Genomic DNA, 27,151 nt, shown 5'->3' with positions numbered 1-27,151 from the left:
TTAAGTAATGTGAGACAATTACTCATTCTTTCTTTTTTTGATAAACAAAAACACACTCACACAAAGAAGAGCGAAGAGGTTCTAACATAAAGATACACCACAACTCCACTTAAAAGCCATGGTAACTTTTAAGGAAATGTGAGACAAGTTATATTACATACAACATATTTCCTTAAGTAATGTGAGACAATTACCCATTCTTAATAAAATTAAATAAATGGACCAGATTAAATAAGCAAGATCAATGACTAAGATTTAAGTGGGTCCCGTACCCAAAAAAAGAAAAAAAAAATAGAGGATACAATAAAATGACCCCTAATTAGCATATCTCTAAATAGCCGACCTCATTTTCCAATTTGAGTGGGAAGCACTCACCCACTCATTTGGATTTAAACATCAGAAGGAACTTACTCATTTTTATGTTATATAATAAATATATTAGTAGTCAAACCCATACACTGTGCAGGTAAGTTATCGGAATCATTATATTTGAGTTGGAGTAGTTAACATTGTTTAGCTCACTTTTTATGTTATATAATAAATATATTAGAGTAAAAGTTACTTTTTCATTTTGTTTAGCTTACTTTTTCAAAAGTAGTTTTCAACTAACTCCCTGTTCATTTTTTTCTCTATCCGACCTCTTCTTATACGCTCTAAAAAGGGGTCATGGACTCCTTTTTAGTTTAGGATCCTCTTTCTACGTTCGATTATTTATTGAATCACGTTACACATTCATTGTTGGTCTGACTGCTGATCTAGCGATCCCTCTTAGCCGCCGCCTAGAGTGCTTCTTTTATATATATATATATATATGAGAAGTTGAGCGATGCCAGCAGAACCTAATACCAGCTTTTTCCACAGTCAGTCCAAATTAATTATAATAATAATAATTAATTAATAAAAAACACCGAGCTAAATCAAAGGTTCTGACAAATATATTGTTTGTAATTGTGGTATGGGGATGGGATTGTTACAAATATGATACTTTGAGTCGGTGGAATGTATTAGATCGTTTCCAGCTGTCTCCAATTTCCAAGAGTAAAAGTTCATTTCGCTTATTCTTTCTAAAGTAGTTTCCACCAAATTCTGTCTATTTTTTTCCCCTCTATTCTATTTAAATATTGAAAAAGTTAATCAGTGTTTTAAGGGTATTAATTTATAAAATATTTTATAAGAAAAGAAGAAAACAATTTTTTTTTTTTTATAGGTTCTTATGTATCAAAAATTTCTTAAAATAGTCTATTAATAAATGTCCTAAAAACACCCATTATAAGGGCCTTTTTGTATTGTTGGGGCTTAACCCCTTCTGCTGCACATTGACCCGTTAATCTGGAGTAAAAGAGTTGCTAAAATTGGTTTCAATCTAGCTTGTGCACAAGTTAGGCTTACCCAATGTAGACGTGTCTTGATGTGAGCTAGACACAAGGTATGGTCACAACAAGAGTAATTGTTACAGATATCACAGCAGGAATATACTACAGTAGAATTAAAAAATAAATAAATAAAAAACACGTGCTACATAAAGCTAACACCGTGAACAAAATTAGCAGCGCTTCAGCAAAGTAAACAGGCTTGTTTCTCAAAAAAATTTAATTCACCATACATGCATGGCTAGAGAGAGGATTATAATTTTTAAAATAGCAAAATGTGATTTTCCAATTAATATGATCACACAGCTCAACCAGTGAGGATTATTTTTTTGAGATAACCAGTGAGGATTATTAATTTCCTTGGAGGAGTTTGTGGAAACTAAAAGTCCCTTCATTGCCGGTTTGTTAGAGGCTAGAGTGGTGTGGTTCGGCGCACACCCCTGAGGATAGACACCATGTTGCTACCCAATTGTTAAAGAGATCTTTGGGCTTGAAATAAAAAAACTAGTCAAGCAAATACAAAAACCCGCAAATGGATGTGAAGTCCAAAAATGGGTGCAAAAAGCTATAAATGAAAAGGCCCATATAAGAGGCCACAATAGAGCCGAAAGGAACTCATGAATGGGTGTAAAGGTCCATAAAGTGCTTAATTTCCAAAAGCATTAACCACGGGGTGGAAACATTTACAATTTTGCCGAAAAGGGATGCAAATTACAAAATACCTATCCTATTTTTAACCGGACTTATTAGGGACCTTAATTTAAGCTTAATGAAAAAATATCTACCTCTAAATTCTTCAGAAATAATTTCTTTCAATTGAAAAAAGTATCGACACACAATCCAAGACGGGCATATATATATATATGAGTTTAAGGCATCCTCTGAAGCCATTGCTAAAGATGATAATCCATATTATTCTTATAATTAGACTCTTTTTGGGCATGACTCAGCTGCAACTCCATCTTTAATTGAAGACTGATTTCCTATTTCAACTCCATAATTGCAAAAGATGATACTATCGGCACATATCAACAAAATTGCTAAAGCCACTTGTTACATCACTACTGTCGGCACATTCCAACAAAGCTGTTGAAAACCTGCTGTGAATAGAAAAAAAGTTAAATTTACTATTAACAACTCACTATTCACTATTCTATTAGTGTCTAATTTTGCCGATAAAAAGGCTGCTTCCCTTCTGTTGTAATTAGAACTCAATTTTCTAAGCTTTTTAATTCTCCCTAGATTTTCCTTACCTTCCCAGTTTTTAATCTTGTAACCTTAGCCCTTTCCTACTTGGAAAACCTTGCCTCTACTTATATTTGCTGTAAGTGTTTATTTAAATAACTTGTGATGTCCTACTATGTCTAATTATAGATGACATCAAAGATGTTTTCATCTCTAAAGTTATGCTTCGTAATGATAGTCTAAAATCCTATTAGAAAGAAAAGTTCATTGATGGTCTGCCTCATCTTTTTGCTCATAAGGTATAAAGAATAATTAATGAGTACAACTGGTATAATTAATTATGAATTATTGATGACGTCCTTCTCAACTCAGTCTATTGATGAACGTTGAAAGCATTTGTTTTTGTTTCTTGATTTTATTAAACATAATGGTCTCGTTGTTTCTGCTAAGATAATCAAGCTATTTCAAACAAAAATTTGTTTCCTTGGTTATGAGAAGTACAAATCCGTCCTAGTGATAGAGCCATCCCATTCACTGATAAATTTTCTGATTATATCACAAATAAAACACAAATATATATATAGACACACATCCACAATCAATTGCTGTTGGTAGTATACCACTACAATCAATGTTTTTCCCTAATGAAAATTAGACGATATTCATACATCTAATTCTACTCTAAAGTCTTAAAACAAATAAAATATAAAATTGAAAGTCATTGATGATGAAAATGATAAGAGTATCAACAAAGCTATTCGATCTCCTGAACAAGTGACATTAACTTACCCACAAACTCAAATCCCATGATGAAAGAGGAAGTGCAGTTTTGAACAAAGTAGCAACCTCAGGAGTTTGAAAAATAATCCAAGTCTTTCCGAGGGATGCTTTGCTGCCACGGCCGAGTGATGCATCATCAAGTGACGCAGTATAATCAAAAATAGATTCAAGAGGAAGGTTTACTCGGTACGACAAAAATAACGAAGGATGATGCAACGTGTGCAAGATAAAATTGCACATAAATAGTAATATAGGGAAATATCTAATTGCAGCTTTTGCACTTCAATTTTTTATTATAAGCTTTCTTTGTTTACTCAATCCTCCAAACTATGATATCGGCAAAAATTACGGCTGCAATTTTACTATCCCACCAAATGGGAATTTTCGGTATAGAGAGAGAGAGAGAGAGAGAGACTAGCAAGTTTCATTTTCTGAACATCACCTACTAAAGTTAGTATACACATATTTGTACATCATTGAAAAAAATAATAAGAATACAAATAATATGGACACATCAAGCAGAACCAAAAACAAATAATGCTACAACATTGTCAAAGCTCTGAGAGAATGGCAGGGATGTAATGAGATAACTCTGCAGTGAGGGACTGAAATCCATTCACAAGCTGTGTGTGGAATTCTTGGTCTTCTTCTCCGATCAATCTGAAGTGTACCCGAATGGCCCGCTTGCAAACAGCCATGAATTCAAGGAGTGCAGCAATGAGTTGCTGCAATTCCTGTGAACGCAGCCTCGTTGCAGGCTCACCAGACAGGAAGGCCGTACACACACTTAGGACTCCACTGTTCACCTGCACATGTAGTTGGCCAAGAGCAATTAGAAAATAATAAGCAACGTCATAAGTTTGATTCCAGCGCATTTTCAAAAAGAACGGGCATAAGGTAATTCTAATTACTCAGAATCTGAAGGTCAGCAATATATATTGTTAAAACTGACAATACAGAAAACAGAAATTAAAAAACCGAACTTAACAACTTACTTGAACAGCAACACTGCCTTGAAGAATTCTCTGTAGACTCTGGAGACGAGGGAGTTGATCGCCTTCAGAGCTTCGAGGCTCTTCAAGCTCATTTCGTAGTGCAGCTGTCCGAGTTTCAATCATTCCAATTGCATTTTCTACTGGGGAGAACTCAAGAGATTCAGATTTAATTACCAAGAGCCTATTCACAAGGGCAGGGAAGGAGCCCTCAGTCTGAAGCACACTTCGCCTCTTCCATTGGTCTTCCAATCCACCCTGGGTCTTGCCATTTTTCGTAAATGGGGTATCAAACAAAAAGCGGTCAAACACACGTGCACGGACACTTCCAGTGGAAAGTGAAAAGATCCTTTCCCTTCTACTTCCCAAATCTTCATCCTCCATTACTGCATCAACAGCAGTTATCTGCAGGTAGCAAACTCCAGGCTGTAATTCGTCTGCCTTCACTTGTCTTGAATCTGGAATAATGTGTAAAGTGTGATTGCCGTCCATCCTAGACTCATATATATGACTAAGTTTCTCCATTATGTCACCTAGCCGAACGTCACGGGGCTCCCGGTATACATACTCCTTTCTATCAAGCTTCCCAAATCTATCACCATAGAATCCCACCCGATAGTATGTGGCATCAGTGAATGGAATTGGGCTTGATTCCTGCTCAAGAATTGATTCATAGATAGTAGTGAGTAATGTGTGACATTTAGCCAGCTGCCCATATGCCCTCCTGCTTTTATAAACTGGAATTACAAGCTCAAGAATGCTGGCACAGAAGTGATAGAGCTCAGCTTGAGAGAAAAGCTTATTAGCAAGCTGAAGGTACTTCACTGCAGAGTCAACTGTGAGCTTTGAAGCACCATATCCCTCTACCTCAGCAGCAGAAGCCTCTGATGTGATCTCATTGCTCACCATTGGGCAAATTTTACGAAGAGCAGTTACATGATCCTTGCTCCAAACACCATCATTTCGAGCCACAAGGGCCTGCAATAAATTTAATTAGACATATGAGCAAAAGGCAGTTAATATTTAAGCAACAGTAAGCAAATCATGAAGTCATTTTTACAGCTCTGCACTGTACAAGGTAAGAAAATGGGGAAATAGTTAGGCAGATTTTCTAAGGTCAACTTTCCATATAAGGACTGAGGGTGGTTGAACCACAAGCCCCAATAACAGTTTACTACCTGCATCACAACACCAGCAACAGCCACAGCACACTGGGCAGCTTCAGCCCAAGACTGCATTTCCTGATGTGCATCACATAAATGTAGCAACCACATTATGTGAAGATCTGGGACGGGCGCAAATGCCATTGCAAGTTTGTAGAAACTTTCAGCAGCTGCATATCTATCCATAGTCATCACAGATCCCTGTGAGAGAAGGGGGAAAATGATAGTATTATTTTTGCTAGTTCAATAACATTTACTCATCAGGACAAGAAAGTAGGAAAGAAATGACCACATTCAGAATTGGAAAAATTCCTTCAATCCCCATTTGCGCAAATATGCGCAAACTTCCTTAAGAGTAATGGTAAAAAAGATATGTCTCTGTGTGTATGAAGCTCCTCTCTTTCTTATCAACCCAATATCCCACAGCATCCACTCCATGGCAGTTGTCAATTATAATTGAATTTGTAATAATAACTTACCTCGTGTTTCAAAAGCACTCTATCAAAAATCCACATAAATTTGACTAAACACTATTGGGTTGGTACTGCAAAGACCCTATCTTGACCTTAACCCTATTCCTAAAATCTATATCTGCCACTTGCCCAAATAGAATCCCATCCCTGTGCCAATAGGGAGTAGAGAATCAGGTCACCTCTTTAAATTGATCCCTCACCATTCCAGCATACCTGGCACGGGCCTACTTTAAGGTGGGAAGTGTGGGGTAAGGAGTGGCGAGGGAAGGGGCTCCCTATCAGTTTATAGAAAGGATTTTTAAGAATATTTAAGTTTGTTTCAAGTACATGTAAATTGTCAAAGTTACTAGTACTTCTAGGAAATGTGTCCTTTTAAGTGTCCAATTTTACATTTGTCTATAGGTTACTTTTGACTTTGATGAAAGAAGACATAACTCTGCCAAAGCAAAAATACTTATACTATAACCTACTGATAAAATTACAAACCCAGATAAGTAATATATGGAAATAAGCAGCTTTATAAGACTTATCTCCCACCATGAATTAGAAGCAATGTTAAATGTCCACACAAGATGTGCCAGTTACAATGAAAGCAAGAATGTAAAACAGAAGTTTAAAAAAGATGTCAGTCTTGTCTTGGGATGTGAGGTATCAACCCTTAACCCTGATTAGTGCAACATTCCCATCCTAATAGGGTCAGGGCGTAGTGTTTATTAATTGAGTAATTATTCTGACTGTTTCTCAAACTCAAAGCTGATGCAAATATTGCTAAAAACTTACCAATAGTGCATGCTCCAAGCTTCCATCAAGGGCAAGAAGAAGACTATCAGAGAGATATTTCACCTCTGACCAGGACCACCTGTTCTCTTCCGATCTTTCTGGAATTGTTACCAGAGCACTATCAGAAAGTCCACACTCCCTCGATAGGTTGGGGCTTTTAGCTTCATCTGACATTTCCTCCAAAGACTTTCTAAGCCGTCGTGCCTCACCACTTTCCTCTAGCGTTCCGTCAGGCTTCATCTGAGTCACTTGCACATCAGACATCAGCTCCGATAATGTGATAATCAGCATGACCCTTAACCTTGCTGTCTGCATGAAGCAATAGAACGAACTCTGCAAAACATATAAATAAAATATCCTAAGTTAAGAACAAAAGCAGCAATCTATGAACTTCAAATGTCATACCTTCACAAGTATCTGGAGCCCAATAACAGCCCTTTTCCTGACGCTTTCATTTCGGAAAACCGCAAGTCGAAGTAGATGGAAAGTCACTTGCTTTAAGAAACGATCATTTTCCCTTGCCATTAGAGTTCCTCCATGAAGATCAAAGACATTGTTGAAGACAGGAAACAAAGCTTTCCAGAAAGACAGAGGTTGATTTCGGGAAAAGAAGCTCATTAATATGGCTGTGATACAATCAAGTTTTCCATAGTCAGTAGAGATGCTATGGGAGGCAGCCATCATGGAAAATTTCTCTGTTATTTCCAAAACCTGGAGATTGACAGAAGCACTCAAGTTTTCTTCCCAAAGCTCCTGAAGTGAATGTGAAATTATCAGTGGCCTAAAATAGCTACAATAAATGTAAAACAAAAATAATAGTCATTTCTTGGAGTAAATGGTGCTGTTGCAGCAATCAAACAAGTAATCTATTTTTCTATCCAAAACTGTACCAATTTTTGTCTCAATATCGGGTGCAAAGATTCTCGAAGTGCTTGTGCAGAAGCTCCAATCCTAGAAGACTGTGCCTGAGCCAGAGCTTCTCTCAAGGAATATGGCTGACTAGGGGAGCTTAATTGGGAATTCACTCTCTGCCATAAATAACCATTTTCAGGTGTTCCCTGAGGCTGCATTAGAGTTTCAAGGCGTATTGAGGATACAATGAATATGTTCTATATCATAAATATAAATAAATTGCACAAAGAATAACCAAGAAACTACTGACCAATGAAGGTAAATATTCAATGGATGTAAAGTCAACATTACAATCAATGAATGAATAACAAAAGGCAAATAATAGACAAAACACCGAAACATTGATTTTCAGAACTTCAACAGTATAATTAACTTACTCTGACTTCTTGTCTTGATGCCTCAGATAGATAATTGTTAACTGCAGGAGAAAGTCTATCAGAGTACTTGGGGGAAGCAGGCCCATCCCCAACTGGGCTGCGAGAACTACAGCCCATGAGCATGCCATCAGCAGGTTTTCTATGCTGTAAAAGTACATAATCAACAATTAGTTTTAAGGGTAATGTAATTAGAGCAGGAGCCAGAACAACAAAATGTGATACAAAATACAACTTCAATAAGGACTCATACAAAAACATATATCAACTGTGAAGAGCCCAAAAAAAAAAAAAAAAAAAAAAAAAAGAGCTTCAAAAATATTTTGTTCATGAAAGAGACAATAAAGTACATAATTTCCAAAAGCATTAACCACAGGGTGGAAACAGTTACGATTTTACCAAAAAGGGATTCAAAATACCTGTACTATGTGGACTTCTTTGAGACCCAAAATTTAAGCTTAATGAAAAACATCAACCCTCTAACTTCTTCAAGATAAGTTTTTAAAATTGGAAAAAGTAGCAACACACAAGCCAGGAGGAATATATATATATATATATATATATGTTTGTGTGTGTGTGTCCACACAGTCAATTGCTGTTAGTAGTCGACCACTACAATTTGTTGGAAGTAACTCTATTATCTTCAATGTTTTGCCTTAATGAAATCCGACAATATTCATACTTCTAATTTAACTTTAAAGTCTTAAAACAAATAAAATATAGACTTAAATATAAAATTAAAAATCAATGATGATGAAAATGATAAGAGTATCAATGTTGCTATGCGATCACCAAAACAAGAAGTAAAATTAACTGACAGACAAACTCAAATCACATCATCAAAGAGGAAGTAAAGTTTTGAACAAAGTAGCAACCTCAAAAAGAACTAAGCATTCCTCCAAGAGTTTGAAAAATAATCTAGTCCGAGCGATGCTTTGTTGCCACGCTTTTACAAGTGATGTATCATCAAGATTGCGCACAATTTGCAAAATAACAATTAAAACTTCACGCTTTTCCACGGCATTTAGGTTGTAAAAGACAGGCATTTCATCTAGGATCTGCATAGACCACGGGATCATTAATTAACAAAATTTAATAGGAAGAATCACAATCCAAAGTTGATAACATGAATAATATAATGTAATGGAACCACCTTAATCAACCCATGACATTAAAAAATATAACCAAGTCTTAGTCCAAAATTTTGGAGCTGGCCATGGATCCTCAACAAATTAATTAGGGTTGGCCACATGTATTCTTTTCTGCCATTTTATTTCATCCAAAATTATACTCTTTGGTACCTCCCTAATTGACAAGTAATTTTGTTACTACTTGTACTGTCATTTTTTTATTAGTACTTCTAGTATTGTTATTTTAAGTCTTCCTCTTATCTTTTTTTCATTCCCTCAACTTAAATCAACTTAATCGCTCTCCTCTGCACAAGACTAAACAATCTCAAGCAACTCTCCCTCATCATCAATACGGCAACCCCTATCTATAAACTCCTATTTTTAAACGAATTTTATCATTTTGAATCTTATTTTTATTTTTATTTCCACTAATCAATCTTAACATTCTCATTGCAGCCACTCATTTTATAAACATATTGTTTCTTAACAACCCAACCTTGGTACCAAAGGGCAGAGCTAGTCTTATAACAGTCTTAAAAAGATTTTCTTTTAACTTAATAGGTATTTACGATCACACAATAATCTTGATGCATTTAAAATATAAATTTTAATGAATTGTTGGGTGAATCAAGATATTTAGCAAACTTGGAAGTCATGCCATACATACTAGAGGCTAGCAAATCAATATATTTAGCAAATTTGGGAGTCATTGCGTGGTTACATGGGTTAATTTCTATGCCATTGTAGTAATGAGATAGAACCCTATTTTCATTTGCAGGTTCCAATAAGCTTGCTGATAAAGTTCCTGTACTCACTAGTGTATTGCATCTTCAGACATCACTCTTCAAGGGAATGAAAGGGATTTCAACTGTTTTCCTTTTCCTTCATCCTTTGACTCTGGATTCATGTGACTTGAGGTCTTAGTTATTAGGCATTTCTTGTAATTTTATTTTAAATAAAGTTTCCTAATACCTATAAAAAAATATTAAAAAAAAAAACATTCCAGGCTGATCTCCTCATCTTGATTCTGCAAGCATGTGCTGACACTAAGACTATTTAATTCTGTTCATAACTTATTTTGACATAATTTAACTGACTTATGCTCAGCTACAATTAAATTAGATTAGTTCTACAAAAACAACTACCCTAAATTTTTTCATTTTTGCTATAACTGCATAGTCTATGACCATAAGTTGATACACATAATTTTGCATTGGCATTATTACTTATAATTTAATATTTTTATTTGGGTGGTGAAAAGAGATTGGTTTTAAGGTGAGAAAATCTACAGCTTCAATAAAGAGCTTTGAGGTGCTTTTTATTTTCATATATGCAAATACATTTCCTATACCAAAACAGAAAGGAACCTTAATATTCCCAGCTAGTGGTACAATCACAACCGCATAATTCACCTTAAAAACTTAGTGAATGCAAGCTGAGATTTAGAATGGGAATATATTCAATAGAAATAAAAAAGAAATGAATAAATAAACTGCTTCAAAAATTTAACAATATGCACCTGTCCAATAAGTGGAAAATATAACTGTGCAATATATAGCTTATCTTCAGGCTTTTGGTATCGAGCATCAAACTCATGCTTGCACAAGAGGACTACTAATATTCTAGCTGCCTACACATGGGAAAGCAAGTATTACAACAAAATAATAATAAGCGCATGTTTTCCACAATAGTATACAGTACATAGCTAAAAATGAATAACAGTCACATTTATGCAAATTGTGCAGGACACAAATACATCTACCCTCTCAAACGATATATATATATATATATATATATATCAAATGAAATTAAGGTCAATGCAAGAAATCTAAATTAGGACTTACCTTTGCCCGCAGAGATAAATCGTCATGATCCCAAGTAAGGAAAATCTCCTGTATCAAGACAGACGAAAGGTAGTTCCTACGACATGAACATGCATTTAAGTCAAGCACACATCACAAACCACCTGAAGTAGCTGAGCCAAATAGATTGAAATCTTTAAAAGTAATGAAAATAGAGATTTTTTTTTTTAAAAAAAAAAAAGGAAAAGAAATTGTGAAGGCATTCCATTCTTCTCAGAAGCATAAGTATGCCATCTGTAAACACTAGAGGTGATGTATCGTCAGCTATCCCATAAAATCTAACACAAATTGTAATTCAAAATGGAAGAGTCACACCTTTTGGAAATGTATTATAAAGGAACAGTATTCTGGATATTGCATGGGAATACATCTATCAGTAATGCAAGAGTCAAGTTTTTCCAACCTTCATTGTAACAATAAATGTATTTTAACAAAAAAATAAAATTAATTAATTTTCAACATCTATGATAAGGATAGCAACACATCTGAGAAATAATTAACATGCATGTGAAATCACAACTATTGTTAATTTCTAGCTTCCGTACAAAATGCAGCATTATACTCCCTACAACATATTTTGTTAAACCTCCGTTCCTTAATAGGATGTCTGCAAACATGTCCATTTTCTGCAAAGGCGTAAAATATTTTATTGCCTTTTCTATATTACCCTTACTTTTTGAAATAAAATACAATAATACTAGATGAACTCAATAAGTCAATAAAAAGAAAATGTATAAAAACAATGAACTCAATGAGTCAAATGCCCCCGTTTTAATACTAAAATTCAATCTTGTCAAATTTTGGAGCTTATTAGCATTACAAATATGCTTATAGCCAAACAACTCTGGATGTTCTAGTATGATCAAACCAAAGGCTCTAACCAGTAGTGGCATGATGTGGTTTCCGCGATTTTGGAGAAAAGCAGCAGGCCTCCTTGGATGGATCAATTAAATAAGCAGAATATCATCAATTCCAATGTCAAAGTTTGGTTTGATATTATTTTACAGAAATTATATGCTTACAGAGAACACCATACCACAAAACAATATCAAATAAGCAAGTTACACAGAAATTTGAGCTACTTTGAGATGCTAAATTCACCTAGAATTCCACTGTTATCTATATAAAAAGTGATGAAGTACCAAAGAAGAAGTGTCACATTGATGAATTACCTATCTGAAGGGTCTCTCCCAGGCATTTCCACAAAAAGGTCATGATCACATATAATCTGCAAAAATGTAAGCTTGCAGTCATGCAGAACCATTTGGCACACCCCAGAAAACTTGTCCAGGTACAAGGAAACCTGCAACATACAGAAGAAACTGTGTAAAGAGAATATAGAAAAAGGGCAACAACAAAGTCCACCACTTTCAGGCCAATAGAGCCCTACTGCTTTAGTACAGCTGTACAAATCACATTTTGCATTCCCCTACAGCTAAGGTATGTTTCTTTATCAATGTTAATAAGTTGGTGTCATTTGTTAACTCAAAGGTCATCGTGCTTATTGGTCTTCACCTCATCCTAGTAGCTAGCAGAGAGAAAAAAAGACAATTATACAAACAGAAAACCCAAAACAAAACAAAATAAAGAGGATTGATAAGGCATGTCTCAAACATTCAATTAAACATCCCAAAAGCTAATCATCAGCCGTATAAGCACTCTCATAAATACATTCCAGTTGCCCCTATTAAAACAATGTCTTATACAGTAGCAATTTGGAATTCAGCCACAATTTAAATACAGCAACCAAAACCACCAAGTAAAATATGGAGGAGAAATAATGCCAGCACCAGCAAAACAAAGTATTTTGCAGTGCAATTCACACTGAATTGTAACAATGAGTAATACAAGGAACATATCCAGTGGTGTCATTTGACCCAAGCTACAATGTCTGTATTGCATCAACTTTTAGAACAAGACTGCTGGTGCATTCCTTAAGCATGGTAATCCATTTTATGAGAAGTTTGTGACTCTCTCCCTCTCCCTCTCTCTCCCATTTATTACAGAAAAGTGGATGATAAGTTGGCATTGCTTAAATTCTCCCAAAGTTACTCTTTTATCTAATTCTAATTTTCTAAATGATGAACAAAACTACTGAGTATTTTTTTTATACGTCACCATGTTTATCATCAAAAAGTGTTCTCAAAACACATTCAACATTCTGGGTCTATGGTAGATTCAAAAGGATCAATCGTAGATTCTTACAAATACATATGTGCTACATTAAAATACAGCAGAAAGCATACCAATTCAAAAACTTGGCGAGGTTCAATGATGGACAAAAGATCATAACAAAAGAAGGCCAAACTGCTATTCAAACGTTTTGCCAAGCTCAACCCCTTCTTACAGCGCTCATGCACTTCTGTTAGAAGGCAATCATACAACTGCATTATACATCTAAAGACACCTTCTTTCAATTGCATTGGAGGGATATCTTCATCTGTACCAAAAGGAAAATAATATTATTAAAATAAAATAAAATAAAACTCACTCAAAAATTAAACCAGATTATAAGCTGATTAGAAATGTGATGCTATGATTTGATGGCAGCGACATGGAATTAAATTGTACGATCAACAAAGAATTTTAAACAAAAGCAACTATATATATAACAAAAGAAGAAATGGCATCCTAACATAATTCAGTACTACAATCTATCAAAAAAAAGTGCAGCAAATAGAATGGCAAAAATAACATTTTTTTAACACCAATCAAAGATATGTGACTCTAAGCAGCAGAAAAGGATATAAATTGTTACTAAAATTTACTAAAAACACCATATGGTACCATCACTACTACATGATTCACTTGAAGTTTAGACTATAGACAACAGCCAGTAAGCAAGGATGAGCAAGTCAAACCAATTTTTAAAGGAAATATCACTCCTTTGGACATGGAAACTGCTGCCCAAAAACCAAAGAATATGCTTGTTGCCATGATAGATGAATCATTCCAATATTTATTCACGCTTTATATAATATTAATGAGCTCAAATTTAACAAACAAAATATTATTCAACATACATCTTAAGATTGAAAGCATGTCCTATCAAAGGCCACAAATTAAATTTCTTTCCTAACATGTTAAATTACATATTTTATATCTAATTTCTTGGATTTTGGACATGTATGCAACTTAGCTAGATATTATTTATGATGAAAGAGGCACAAAGAGATTTGGGAAAATCCCTTCAACCTAAAAAATCCAATTCGCCATTAAAAAATGAGGGACACATCCAATGCACAAGCTAGCTTTCACTTGGGAAGCTACACTATATATTAAGCTAGGTAACCATGCACCTAAGTAGTATTATTAAGCTTTCCAATAATTTAAGCTTGACCAATGGCCTTCTCTCCTGCCAAATAACTTCTTAGTAATTCAACATCTACTAAAAATATAAATGCAGAAACAACATGGATATTAGCAAAAGCCATCTTAGGAAATGGCATGAATAAGATTCACGGAATTCAAAAATACCTGTGGGAAGGTTATGATAGAAAAGACGAGTCTTCTCCAATGCCATTGACTTGACAATTAGCTCAAGGAAAAACCAAGCCATAGCCAAAACATCATCATAGACTGGTCCAACACGGTAGCCTTTAGCCTGCACAATAAAGTTAATACTGTTTAAGAAATTAAAAACAAACAGATATATAAGCAGAAAACACATTTTTTTTATAAGTAATAAGATTATATAAATCAGGAAAAGAGAGTCACCCAAGTATACACGAAATATACTGGGGTAGACAATCAATTACAAAAATTGCATAATCTAATAAATCAACATTAGAAAATAAAGATATGTTCCTCATGGCTGTCGGCAAAATCAATTATATATTGGCACAAACAGGATAGCAAAAACCAGGATTTCGGTTTGAATTAATAGGATGACATTGAAAAACAATTATATAATTAATTTATGTAAATATATTTGGATTGACATCTTCACCAAAATAATCTCTCTTTCTGCTTCTATTCTATCTATCATTTTTCAATATTAATTAAGGATTAGTGTAGAAGTCTTGTAAGTAATTGGCTTAAGTGTGATGGGAGATTGGGAACAGAATATAGAAGTTTGTTTGGCTCTGTTCACTGGAAATAGCTCTCTGTAGTAATGGTAATAAGAAGTTTTTGTCCAAATGCTGTTTTTTTCTTCTTTTTTTTTTTCTTTTTTTTTTTTGAGAAGTAATTGGTAAGCTATGCATGCATCCAGTAGGTCTTTATATATATATATATATATATATATATAGGTAATAAAATGCATCAAATGGATCTAAAAGCCACGACCTTACCCTCCACCCAATCTTATACTTAGGGAGGAGGTATCATTTGAACTAGATTTCATTGGCTGTTTGGCTGAAATTTTAAATCTTGAGAGTTACTGGTTTTTGAGAATTTGAATCCACAATAGTAGACTTTATTGTGTTTAAGCATGCTTAGAATTTGAATTCATATCGCACTTTCATTGCTCTATATTTAAAAATACACTTTAAATGATGAAAATAATCTTTTAAATTGTTCACTTTGTACTTTTTAAAAGTCATAAATTAATACTTTGAAAATTACGTGTAATTTTCTTATACCCTCAATGATCAAAAAATCATATTTTTGTTATATTACTCAAATATTTTGTATAAAGTTCAAATTAATAAGTGTCATATCAGTGATGTGAGAATTGAGATTTCTTTGGTAGAATGTCAAATTCTCATATTTCATGAGTACTGTAATTCTTAAGTTCATCAAAGGAACAACCAAACTATCACAAATTCTCAGAAATTACAATTTTCCAACTTGAAATCCTACATCAAGCACATACCCTAAAAAAATTGATGAAAAACATGTTTGAGAATGTATTTTTGGTCATTTATTCTTGAAAACAGAATGGTCATAAAGTGTTTTGCATTCAACAATGGGGTTCTTCACTGGGATTTACACTTTATTGAGGCCTTACAATGGGAATTGGAGTCCTTGATGACTTTCATGGATACCATTCATGGTTTTAGATTTAGGGGGATTGGGGAGGATAAGATGTGCTAGAAACCTGATAAGAAAAAGGGCTTCAAGGTTGGTTCTCTTCTGGATACAGCAGGAATCACCAGTGAGCATCCTTCCCCATGGAAAATCATCTGGAAATCAAAAGCTCCTCCGAGAGTAGCCTTCTTTGTATGGACTATAGCTTTGGGGGTAGATTTTTTTACTATTGACAACTTAAGGGAGAGAAAGGTAAGGATTAAAAATTGCACTATATGCGTAAATGCAATGGTGAATCTGTTGATCACCTTCTGCTCAATTGCCCTATTGCTTCAGATTTGTGGTCAATGATTTTGGTTTTATTTGGACTTTCACAGGTGATGCCAAAATCTGTAGTTGAGCTCTTAGCTTGTTGGCAAGGTCATTTTGGTTGTCATCGAAATGGTCATATTTGGATGGTTATCCCCCATTGCTTGATGTGGTGTATTCGGAGGGAAAGAAATAGCAGGAGTTTTGAAGACATTGAAGGTTATTTGCCTAACCTTAAGTTGTTCATTTTTAGAACATTATTGGATTGGCTGACAGCCATAAGGAACTTTTCTTTATTTTCTACTGTTGATTTATTAGATTTATGCAATTTTTGTAACTGATTGTCTACCCCAGTATATTTCCTGTATACTTGGTGACTCTTTTTTCTGATTTATATAATCTTATTACTTATAAAAATAAAAATAATTATAATTATAAAATAAAATAAAATAAACTGAAAGCAATAAAAATAGCATGTCTCCAAACTTTCTTGTAGTTGTATTTTAAAAACCAAATAGGGCCTAGCATTTCAGAGCTGTTTAATGATTTGCCGGAAGGTTTTATTTTAAACAGCAACCAATGATTGAATTTAAAAAATTTATCAGGATAAGATTGTGATCCGTATTGCATTTAAGAAACAGGCTTAGGTTTTTATGGCTGTTTGTTGATTTGATGTCAATGTTCACATGTTCAGATTTCTTTAAGATGCTCGTAGACAAAGAAGAGGGCAAAACAGAGATGGTCAAAACAATAAACCGAACCATTTGATGTTAATGTTTCCATTTCCAAGCTGACAAAAACAATATACTGAAATGAATCTATTTTTACTTGGTCAAAAGTGGGCACCAGGACCTATTTGCAAAAGTGGTATGCTAATTACCATTGCATGTAATTTACATACTACACTTGCATGCTAAATTGTTCCCGTCAATATAACATTCTGGACATACACTCAATGGCGGTTTACAGAGAATTGTACGTTGTCACTTTTGTTTTTTCTCAGTCCCATGCACTTCTTCTCTACATCGCACTTAATAGTTATAAGTTCTGAAGTAAATTACCTCACTAGAACTAGCATCGAAGATTAAAGTGAGAGCAGTGAGATAGAATTACCTTACTTCGGGCCAAGCTACCCCAGACAGTTGACAAACCAGGATATACTGGTGCTTGACGACCCCCAAAGTCATCAAAAGTATAATCAACATAGTTAACTAGAAAATGATTTCGTTCAGCATCATCAGCCGACTCCTGTTGCACCCTACCAAAAAAGAAAATATTACACACTATTAAATGCTAAATTGGAAATGCAATCGTAGAACTACAGGAAAAAGAGAGCAAAAGAGAGAGTGGGGGCTGTTAGTTGTTTTTTTTTTTTTTTTTTTTTTTTTTTTTGATAAGCAAGAAGGCTACTTTATGCATGAAAAGCACAAAGCAAACCACAAAATTAAAAAGAAAAGAGAACAGGAAAAACAAGAAAGAAAATTAATTACAAAAGAGGAAAGAACAAAGGAACGAAGGGAGAGATTCACTAGACGCAAGTCCTCAAGCCCGAGACCAATCAAATAGAGATCCGCTAAAAGAAGCACACAACTGATCTCTGGAGCTATCCAAGTTCTCAAAAGTCCACCAATTACACTCCTTTCAAAGAGACCACAATAAACATAACGGAACTAAATTCCAAATATTAGACGAGTGCTTCCCCAACCAATTCTGCCAACCAAAAAGCAAACCTGTAACTGTTCTAGGTAAGCCCCACAAAAACCCAAAAGATTGAAAAGCAAAACTCCACAACTGATGAGCCTTCTCACAATGAAGTAGTAAATGATCCACAATCTCTACACAACAATGACACATAATGCACCAATCAACAAAATCGAAACCCCTAAGTCTCAAATTATCACCATAAGAATCTTATTCCACGCTACAGTCCAAACAAAGAAGGAGACACGCCGAGGAGCCTTAACTTTCCAAGGTAAGACAATGGAAGAAGAACAGCTTGTCATAATACGTACGAATGTCAAAATCCCTATTAGTCTTCAACTTCATCTCATCCAGTCACCATTATCTGTTAAAGGAATATTGGATTCCAAGATACAATTAAAATCCTCCCAAGTATCCAACTCCCAATCATTAAGATCTCAAAGGAAACGAACATTCCAACTTCTCCTTTCCCCCACTCCCAACCTTAACAAAGAAAACTCAACGAAGGGCTCCCTATAAGTGGCAATACCATACAATCTCAGGAAAGCCAATTGAAGGGGTTGATCCCCACACCACACATCTTGCCAAGATTTCACTCTACTCCCCACCCCAACAACAAAGTGAGGGTTTTTGCTAAAATCCGCCCAGCCCATGCAAATACCTCTCCATAAACCACACCCATGAACACCCCTACCCAACTTAGAAGTCCATCCCCTCCCACTCTTCCCCAAGCTTCCTCGCTACCACCCTCCTCCAAAGCCGTGTCTCCTCATTCCCAAACTGCCATAGCCATTTCCCTAGTAAGGCTTTATTGAAAGTAGTTATTTTCCTTATACCTAACCCACCATTGGCAACAAGCGCACACACTTTGTCCTATCCTACCAATTGAGTCTTATGCAAACTAGTCAAACAAAAAAATAAAGAAGAAAATTGAAGATATACACAGAAGAAGAAGGAAAAAAAAAAAAAAAAAAGAAGGAAGAAGAATAGGTGATTGCACACAGCACTCAAAAGCCCTTCATATTTTTGTTAGCATGGAAGTATATACATATTAAGTGTTTGCATGGATACACGAATATACATCATATTGGTAAAGACCTCAAATTTCTGTATACGTGTGCATGGTACATAATTCTGACCATAACTGAAATACATACCGAGTTACAATATTAACCATGGCTCTGAAGGCCGCAACCTGAAAGAAAATTAAAAAGAAAATGAGATGGCAACATAGAGCAAAGAACCCAAGAGAATATCGAGGTGACACTCAAGTGAAGATATCAAGGAAATTATGAAAAACGACACAAGAAAATATGAACATTAAATTCACAAGTACAAAACAGAGACAATAAAAAGCACTAGTAGAAGTTTCCTGAATACCTGTAGGGTTTCTCCACCATTGCCAATAAGATGGAGAAGCATATTCAAAATTGGGTGAAGAAACTGAAGCAAAGCTGTGGAATCAACATTCTTCAAACTATTAATGGCCTGCACAGAAATCAGTACATATTGGAGTCAAGCCATTCAATAAAGCTGGTCAACCTCTATTATATATACACTAAGAAGCCTGGACATGGACATAGGGCATGGGTATGACACTGACACTGACACAAACAGAAATTTTTGAAAAACTAAAACATGACATGGCAAAGGCATGGAATAAGTAATTGATTAACATATTTTTAGGTATATTTTAAGTTTGTTATAATTTTTTTAATATTAAGAATTAAGTTCTAATAAGAAATAAAGGAATGCATCAAATATACAGGACATGTCACAGGAATATCACAAATAAGCTCTAAAGTTATAATGCTCAATAAAAATTGATAAGTTTGAAAGGGGGAAAAAATCTTGACGCTGCCATCCATTCAAACAAAGTTCTGAAAAGCTGCAGTTTCATATCGAAAATATCCTGTTCACACCCAACCTTTTGTCTTTTGTACCTCCAGTTTACCATTGAAAACACGTGGCACACACAAGAGTACAGTACATTAGGTGGGGTACCTCCGGTTACCATTGAAAACATGCCACATGTTGCACACACAAGGCATGCTTACAGCTTGCAACCAACTTTACTTTTCCATATAATGTTCTCTCTCTTGGTCATGATGAAAAAACAAAATCCCCATTTTGTTCCTCTGTTACTATCAAACCTCAATCTCACTCCCACTGGAAATACCACTGAATCTAATTTCAAAATTGATCCCAGCACCAGCTCTAAGGGCTCATTACAGTAGACGGCATTGCCATCCAAAGCCTTCACAGCTTTTGCAGCATCGCCATGCATAATGATGGCAGACTCTTTACTACTGTTCAAAACGAGAAACAGACTGTCAATGAGTTTGGATAAGCACTGATCTAACTGTTTTGAGCGCCGATGAGAGCAGATCGAGAGAGAGATTACACTGAGGGTAAAACAAGCTGTAGACTGGACAAATTTAAAAAAAAAAAAGAAATTGCTAGATGCACAACAGACATGCAGGCAGCCGTGTCCCCAACATGTCCAACAGAAACATACCTGGGTTGTTGCCATGTAGGAACTTCCTTGTTTCTACACAGTATTTGTATATCTGTTTCTATACTATAGAAGTTGGGTAGCTTGTCACACAATGGCACAACCACCCATGCCAGACCCAAGCTGCTGATATAATATACTACATCTAAGTGATTCAGACTTGGGTCCCAACCATTAATCATGCTCTGATGATTCCTGTCTCCTTTAAACTCAAGGACACATAGCTATCAAAAAATAACTCAAGGACACAGATGCGTGGCCCTATAGAACAGATCATGTAAGGCTTAAGTCTCTAGATAGCAACAGTATTTGTGAATGTATCCTAGCCCAGAGGCAGGGTCAGCAAGGTCTATCCATTGCAAGCTTCGATGCTGCCCATTAGGTTTTTCACAGACATTTTGGGACCTGCTTGAGAACTGAACAGTCCAAACTAGACCTTCACTGCATCTTTTCAGCAATATGGTCAGCATCAGGCAGGCAGCTGTATTTTGAATCCCATCCCAATAAAACCTTAAACTGATATAGTAGAGTACTAGCCTAGACTTACGAAGACACATATCCAGGTAGTTTTCTACCTCATTTGGTTTTAACATTAATTGGAGAAGCAGGAAAATAAAAAAATAAAAAAACAAACAAACAAAAAACAATAAGGGAAACATATGGCACAAAAGTAGTACACGACTCTTCAAGATGTTGTATTTATGTTGTTGGGAAAAGGAATTTCCTTCGGGAACAAAGAGGTATAAGAAATACATAAGAAAATAAATAGATAATAAAGTTTAAAAAAGGGGGGAGTTTTTGAAAAAGAATGAAACTTTTTTTTTTTTTTGGATAGGTAATCAGAAAACTATTATTAATGAAAAAATTAGGGAAAGTACAAGTTGTTCATGATGATGAACAACGGGAAAAAAAGAACAAACAGCACAACAAAAGAAGCAATCAGGAAACTAAGCTAAGGGAAGACATAAACTCAGAGAGAGAAGAACAATAAGTAAAACCCCAACAACGAGCCTAAATTACTGAAAAGATTAAATCATAAATTCAAACAATACCTCCAGAAGTTCAGAACCCCAAGGTGGGCTTGTTCGCAGCGTGTGTCTGTCATATTCAAGAAAAAAGTCTCTAATGCGCTCATTGATGGGGTATAAAGATGAACAAAGTTTTAAACGCAGTTTAAAGACATTTTTTCCATCTTCCAAATAATCCAGCCTCTCCTAAAAAAAATGAAGAAAAAAGGCAATGTCAGGTCAGAAAACCAAATATCTAAATGCTGAATCACTGTGGAGTTATAAGTTCAAGATAATAATTATTTTTTTTTATAAGTAAGAAGAAAATATTATTAATAAGGGAAAAGCATGAAAATACAAGGGGTTCATGGTAGTGAACAAAAAGACACAAGCAGCCACTAAGAAAAACTAATAGACGAAAGGAATTCCATAGGGGTAAAACAATCCGAAAGGCCTCAACACCGAGACCAATCAAAGAGGGTCCGTTGGCACAAATCTAATAACTGAACCATAGTTTTCCCCTTATCCTTAAAAGAACGTCGATTCCGTTCAGTCCAAATAGTCCACATTAAACAACCTGGAACCAAATTCCAAATATCGGAGCTATGCTTCCCAAGCCAATGGTACCAACAAAATAATAAGTCTGCTACTGAACCTGGCATGACCCAATCGATCTCAAACAACCGAAGCATATAAGTCCACAAAGAATGAGCTATCGGACAAAAAAGTAACAAGTGATCCACAGATTCCTCAATACAACATCACATACAACAACGATTCGCCAAAGGGCGACCACAAAGCATAAGGTTATCCAAGGTTAGAATCTGACCATGAGCTGTTGTCTACATAAAAAATGCCTCCCTTTTAGGAACCTTGACTTTCCAAATGCCCTTCCAAGGGAAAGTGGAAGGAGCTGCATTTCGAATCTTATGATAAAAAGACCGAATGTCAAACTTCCAACTTCCATTAAGACCCCAACGAAGTCTGTCACCCCCATCACCCCTAGGAATCCGGGTTTGGATGAAATGAAGTAGGGAATAAGAAGCCGCTAACTCCCAATCATTGAAATCCCTAAAAAAGCTTAAACTCCACACTCTATCGTTATCACCCATTGAAGGGCTTAACACTTCGAAAACATAAGCTTCTTTATTGGCAGAACACAAAAATAACTGGAGATAAAGAATTTTAAAAGGGACATCCCCAGTCCATTTGTCATGCCAAAAAAGAATACGAGAACCATCCCCCACTACAAAAGACAAATGCTTAGCAAAACTTTCCCACCCTTCACTAATACTCCGCCATAAACAACAACCATAAGCCCTTCTAAAAACTCTAGAGCACCAACCCTCTTTCCCCTCCCCATATTTCATGACTATGACCCTCCGCCATAGATGAGTGATTTCATGGCCATACCTCCAAAGCCATTTCCCTAATAAGGCTTGATTAAAAAACACCAAATTCCAAATACCCAAACCACCCAACTCGCGCGGTAAACAAACATTTTCCCAAGCCACCAATGGATATTTGAAACACTCAACTGAAGAACCCCACAAAAAATTCCTCTAAATACATTCCAATCTAGTCGCCACAGCTTTAGAGATAGTAAAAAGGGAAAGGTAATAAGTCGGAAGGCTTGAAAGGGTACTTTTCAACAAAGTGAGTCTACCACCCTTTGACAAGTAAAGCCGCTTTCAGCCTAAAAGCTTCTTTTCCAACCTCTCAAGAATCGGATTCCAAATAGCAGCTGTTTTATACAAAGAACCCAATGGCATACCCAAGTAAATCATAGGCAAACTGCCCACCCTGCACTAAAGAATATTAGCCAATGACTGGATATTGCTCACCTCCCAATAGGGACAATCTCACTTTTCCCCACATTCACCTTCAAACCAGTAAAGCTTGAAAACAGGTCAAAACCAGCCTAATGGAAAAGATCTGCTCTCTAGAAGCATCGCAAAAAAGAATAGTATCATCAGCAAATAATAGGTGAGAAATACAAATACCAGTATGATTATTAGGACCCACATGAAAACCCTGAATAATTATAAAATAATACAAATGATTCCATAACAGGAATAATTTTTTGCTTATGTAAACCCACTCCCAAACAAAACAACAAAATTAGAATTAAAATTATTAAAAAAAAATTAAAACAAAAAAACAAAGAGATGCCTTTTGTTCATCCATGCACGTGAAAGACAGCAAGTAATTGAGAAATTTAGCACTCTAATAAACAAGAATGAAATCAGTATAAAACTTTGTGAGTGTGCGCACGTGTGTTTGTGTGTGTGTGTGTGTGTGTGTGTGTGAGAGAGAGAGAGAGAGACTCAACAATCAGGTGTTTACTTTGTAATCATTAAATAGCCTAAGTTTGATTTGCACCAAAAGTATGAACTAAATCAAAGAGAAAAAAAAATGCGGGAAAACAGATGAATGTTTAATTTAACAAGTAAAATGTTCTATATAAGCGCACAGAAGAAAAGGTTCTATGGAACATACCCTTCCCGTGTCCTGGAGATAATGTGGAATCAACTCCTTCATAATCGGCAAAGAAATTTCAGATCGCAACCTGAGCAGAACCATATCCATTATAGCTTCTAGATATCAATTGACCAGTAATTACCAATTACACTAGTACTAAATTTATAATTGTGAAACAAAGGATAAAATGGTCATAAAATCAGAAAAATCGCATTATTTAGTCTGTTTCTACAACTCAAAAATTAACAGGAAAGAATGCTTACAAAGCATGGATCTGTTTATGATCACATACTTGATGAAGTTTTAACATCAAATACAATTCAAAGAGAGGAAACCAATCCTATGGGAAAGGATCCAGTTGAGAAAATCACAATTTATTGGTTCACTGGCAAGCATGCCAGCAGCATCTTTTTTAAGTGATCCCACAGCTTACATTCTCACTTCTCAGGAAGGTTGAGTGTACTGCATTAGGAAGTCCCCTTTCATTAGACAAGAATGTGACATGTACTCCCTTGAAGATGTCACAGGAGGATTTTGAATTCAGTTCATTATTCTTGACTTGACATCTAATTCTCTCTGTTTCTCTTTTACCCAGCTCAAATAATAGTAAAACGGAGCACAGAGCCATACACAATAGTCAATTGCTAACAAGCATACAAAACCTCCTTTTTTTTCTAAATGCATTCCCTATGCATTTTCCTGGTCATTAACCTCTTACAAATATATCTGATTCCAGGGTAGAAACAATTAATTCAACTGCTATCAAGTCTACAGGTATTTGCTATTAATTTTTATTTAGATAATTATGGCGTGGTAGTTCATGAAGCATAGACAGACAAGATATGGCCAATGAAATCACTTTTTAGCCACCAGAAAGGCAGACTACGTGTGGCTACCCAGTAATTCCAAGGCTATGCCCAAAAATTAGACAAAGATAAGCAGCTGCCACAATTAAAAGTAGATATAAACATGAGACATTTAATATAAGTGTCTGTTTAATGAATTACTAAAGAAACAGCAGCCATATGGAAAAAACAAAAGACAAGATGGACTCTTCTAGCTACTAGGACAAACAAGGAGAAAGATCAGATTTCAAGGAAAATACATACTGAGCATGTGTAGATAATGGAAGTGATGCATATCCAACAACCACCTGGAAAACACATGGACCAAATGATCATTTCAATGAAGTAAATATGATAAAACTGAAGAAGCCTCACAACACAAGCCATATAAATACAAAAATCAAGTAAAGAAGATATGACAAAATAAAGCAGTAGTCTGAAATACAAAAACACAAACAGAACTCACTGGCTTTGGAGCTTCTAGTTTTGTCTGAAGATCAATATGGAAGAATGTGAATAAAAGGTGATGTGTTGGCGTCCAGATAGCAGGGAGGGCAATTTTAACCTCGTCATGGTAAGAAGGCATTCTAGCCCCAACAGCAACTTGCGTGTTAACCCACTTCTGGAGTGATGCACCTATCTCCCTCGGATACATTGCCTAGTCAAATTAGTCATGCATGTAAACAATATGACATTTAGAAAGCATACTGCTTTGACTTATCACACAAAGAGGGAATAAGCGTACTGCTGTGAATGTATAACAATTGACAGATTTACCTCTAAAGGCTGTCTACGAATATCAGCATCATCCTCTCTCAGCTCAACCCGTATGAACAAATTTCTCTTCCGACTTAAACTAACCGTCAAGGGATATACATACAGACAGTGAAAAAGCTGCAGGAAAGGTTCATTTCTCGACGTTGTGCGGAAGTCGAAAGCTTGGAACTGCAAGTTAATCATATGGTTATTTTGGAAAATTATATGCAAAAAAAAGAACATTAACTGGACACAGTATTAAATGTCAACTGCTATTCTGCATGTTACAATTTTCAGAATACATATAGCGTTGCAAGGATAAGTAACATTCATTCAAGAACAATGAACCAACTGAAGCACATTGTTTGAGAGGGGCCACTGAATTAGGGTATATTCAATTTGCGTACAGTTCAAAAATGTGGACCCTCTGATCTATTCCCCTAAACATTATTCTTGAAGGGATGGTTAAAATTGAGGTACATGTATAAATAACTGACTCTCCTCATACTATAAATGAAAATTCATGGGACCTTAAATCCAATCATTTCTCAAAGAAGATAAAAACCAAAACTGAATGATAGCCATAAGATCTTAACACTTGACAAAACATTGATTGGGTATAGAAAATTCAATGCTTTGGTGTGCTGCTATACACTTCCCAACCCTCCAATTTTACAAATTTTATAAGATAAAAAAATTTTATTTCAATTTATACGATTATTTCATTACTTGATTATTGTATTTACCTTTTTTTTTTATATATAGGTAAAATAGAATTTCAACTTTTGGCGTCTGCTCCATGATAACTCTTTATCATCAGGCTAAGATACCAATTGGTTTTTTGTGTAGACAAGGTTCAAGTCTCAGATCTCTTATTTCAAATTTATCAAAAAATAAAATAAAATAAGTGCGCTTTACTTCAATCAAGCGCTCACTTGCGCTTTTCGCCTAAGTTCCAAAAGGCCTTTGCACTTTAAGTGCTCCCACACTTTACCAACACTGGACCAAGAGCCCAACTCCATTTTGATTACACTACACTACCTAGTTCAAAAAATCTAAATAATAAGAAGTGACAGGAAATATAAAACTCTAAACAAAGTGCCTAACAAGAGAGGATCACAATTAAGACCCTAGAAGGTTGGTCATCTATTTAGGCATAAAAAAGGACTATATTGATAATAAAGAGACTACTATTATCAACATCCACCAAGATACCAAAAGAAAAATATGTGAGGCATAAAGTTATTTTGTTCTAGACAAATGATTGTATAATAAATAAATATCAACCCTTGCTTCAATTAGAATGCTCGTTCTTTGATCATTCACTACTCACTCATCTTTGTACATTATTTTCATTTTCTAGTCATAGACTTCAAATATCCCAACCAGCAATTAGCTGAGAGTAAAAATTGCAAATTAGCTCACTCCATTTCAGCTTTAAATGCATCTGCAGCCTGTGCCTCCATTACAATATGATGGATCTATATAATTTTTTTTTTTACACATAGAGTATGCTTATATTCTTTGTTTTTTATATAGGCAAAC

General features: G+C 35.3%; 1 protein-coding gene across 2 annotated transcripts in view; it reads right to left on the bottom strand.

The window, feature by feature from the left end:
- Positions 1 to 3,604: 3,604 nt before the first annotated feature.
- The window catches only part of LOC115987461 (guanine nucleotide exchange factor SPIKE 1), a 30,774-nt gene continuing 7,227 nt past the window's right edge, over positions 3,605 to 27,151 (bottom strand). For both annotated transcript variants that reach the window (XM_031111003.1, XM_031111004.1), the window contains exons 10-30: positions 25,628 to 25,795; positions 25,317 to 25,508; positions 25,115 to 25,158; positions 24,024 to 24,093; positions 21,570 to 21,731; positions 19,383 to 19,490; positions 19,160 to 19,197; positions 17,415 to 17,559; positions 14,499 to 14,625; positions 13,268 to 13,461; positions 12,194 to 12,324; positions 11,004 to 11,079; positions 10,679 to 10,789; positions 8,905 to 9,087; positions 8,033 to 8,176; positions 7,634 to 7,807; positions 7,149 to 7,496; positions 6,744 to 7,076; positions 5,506 to 5,691; positions 4,331 to 5,305; positions 3,605 to 4,141 (exon numbers count right to left, since the gene is read on the bottom strand). In XM_031111003.1, the coding sequence (XP_030966863.1) occupies positions 3,887 to 4,141; positions 4,331 to 5,305; positions 5,506 to 5,691; positions 6,744 to 7,076; positions 7,149 to 7,496; positions 7,634 to 7,807; positions 8,033 to 8,176; positions 8,905 to 9,087; positions 10,679 to 10,789; positions 11,004 to 11,079; positions 12,194 to 12,324; positions 13,268 to 13,461; positions 14,499 to 14,625; positions 17,415 to 17,559; positions 19,160 to 19,197; positions 19,383 to 19,490; positions 21,570 to 21,731; positions 24,024 to 24,093; positions 25,115 to 25,158; positions 25,317 to 25,508; positions 25,628 to 25,795 (4,164 nt within the window). In that variant the 3' untranslated portion in view covers positions 3,605 to 3,886. The remainder of the gene's footprint in view (positions 4,142 to 4,330; positions 5,306 to 5,505; positions 5,692 to 6,743; positions 7,077 to 7,148; positions 7,497 to 7,633; positions 7,808 to 8,032; positions 8,177 to 8,904; positions 9,088 to 10,678; positions 10,790 to 11,003; positions 11,080 to 12,193; positions 12,325 to 13,267; positions 13,462 to 14,498; positions 14,626 to 17,414; positions 17,560 to 19,159; positions 19,198 to 19,382; positions 19,491 to 21,569; positions 21,732 to 24,023; positions 24,094 to 25,114; positions 25,159 to 25,316; positions 25,509 to 25,627; positions 25,796 to 27,151) is intronic.

Source organism: Quercus lobata, chromosome 4 (genome assembly GCF_001633185.2).
Source record: "Quercus lobata isolate SW786 chromosome 4, ValleyOak3.0 Primary Assembly, whole genome shotgun sequence".
Taxonomy (NCBI): Eukaryota; Viridiplantae; Streptophyta; class Magnoliopsida; order Fagales; family Fagaceae; genus Quercus; species Quercus lobata.
Note: the sequence above shows the minus strand (reverse complement) of the source record. Positions and strands in the feature narration are given on the sequence as shown.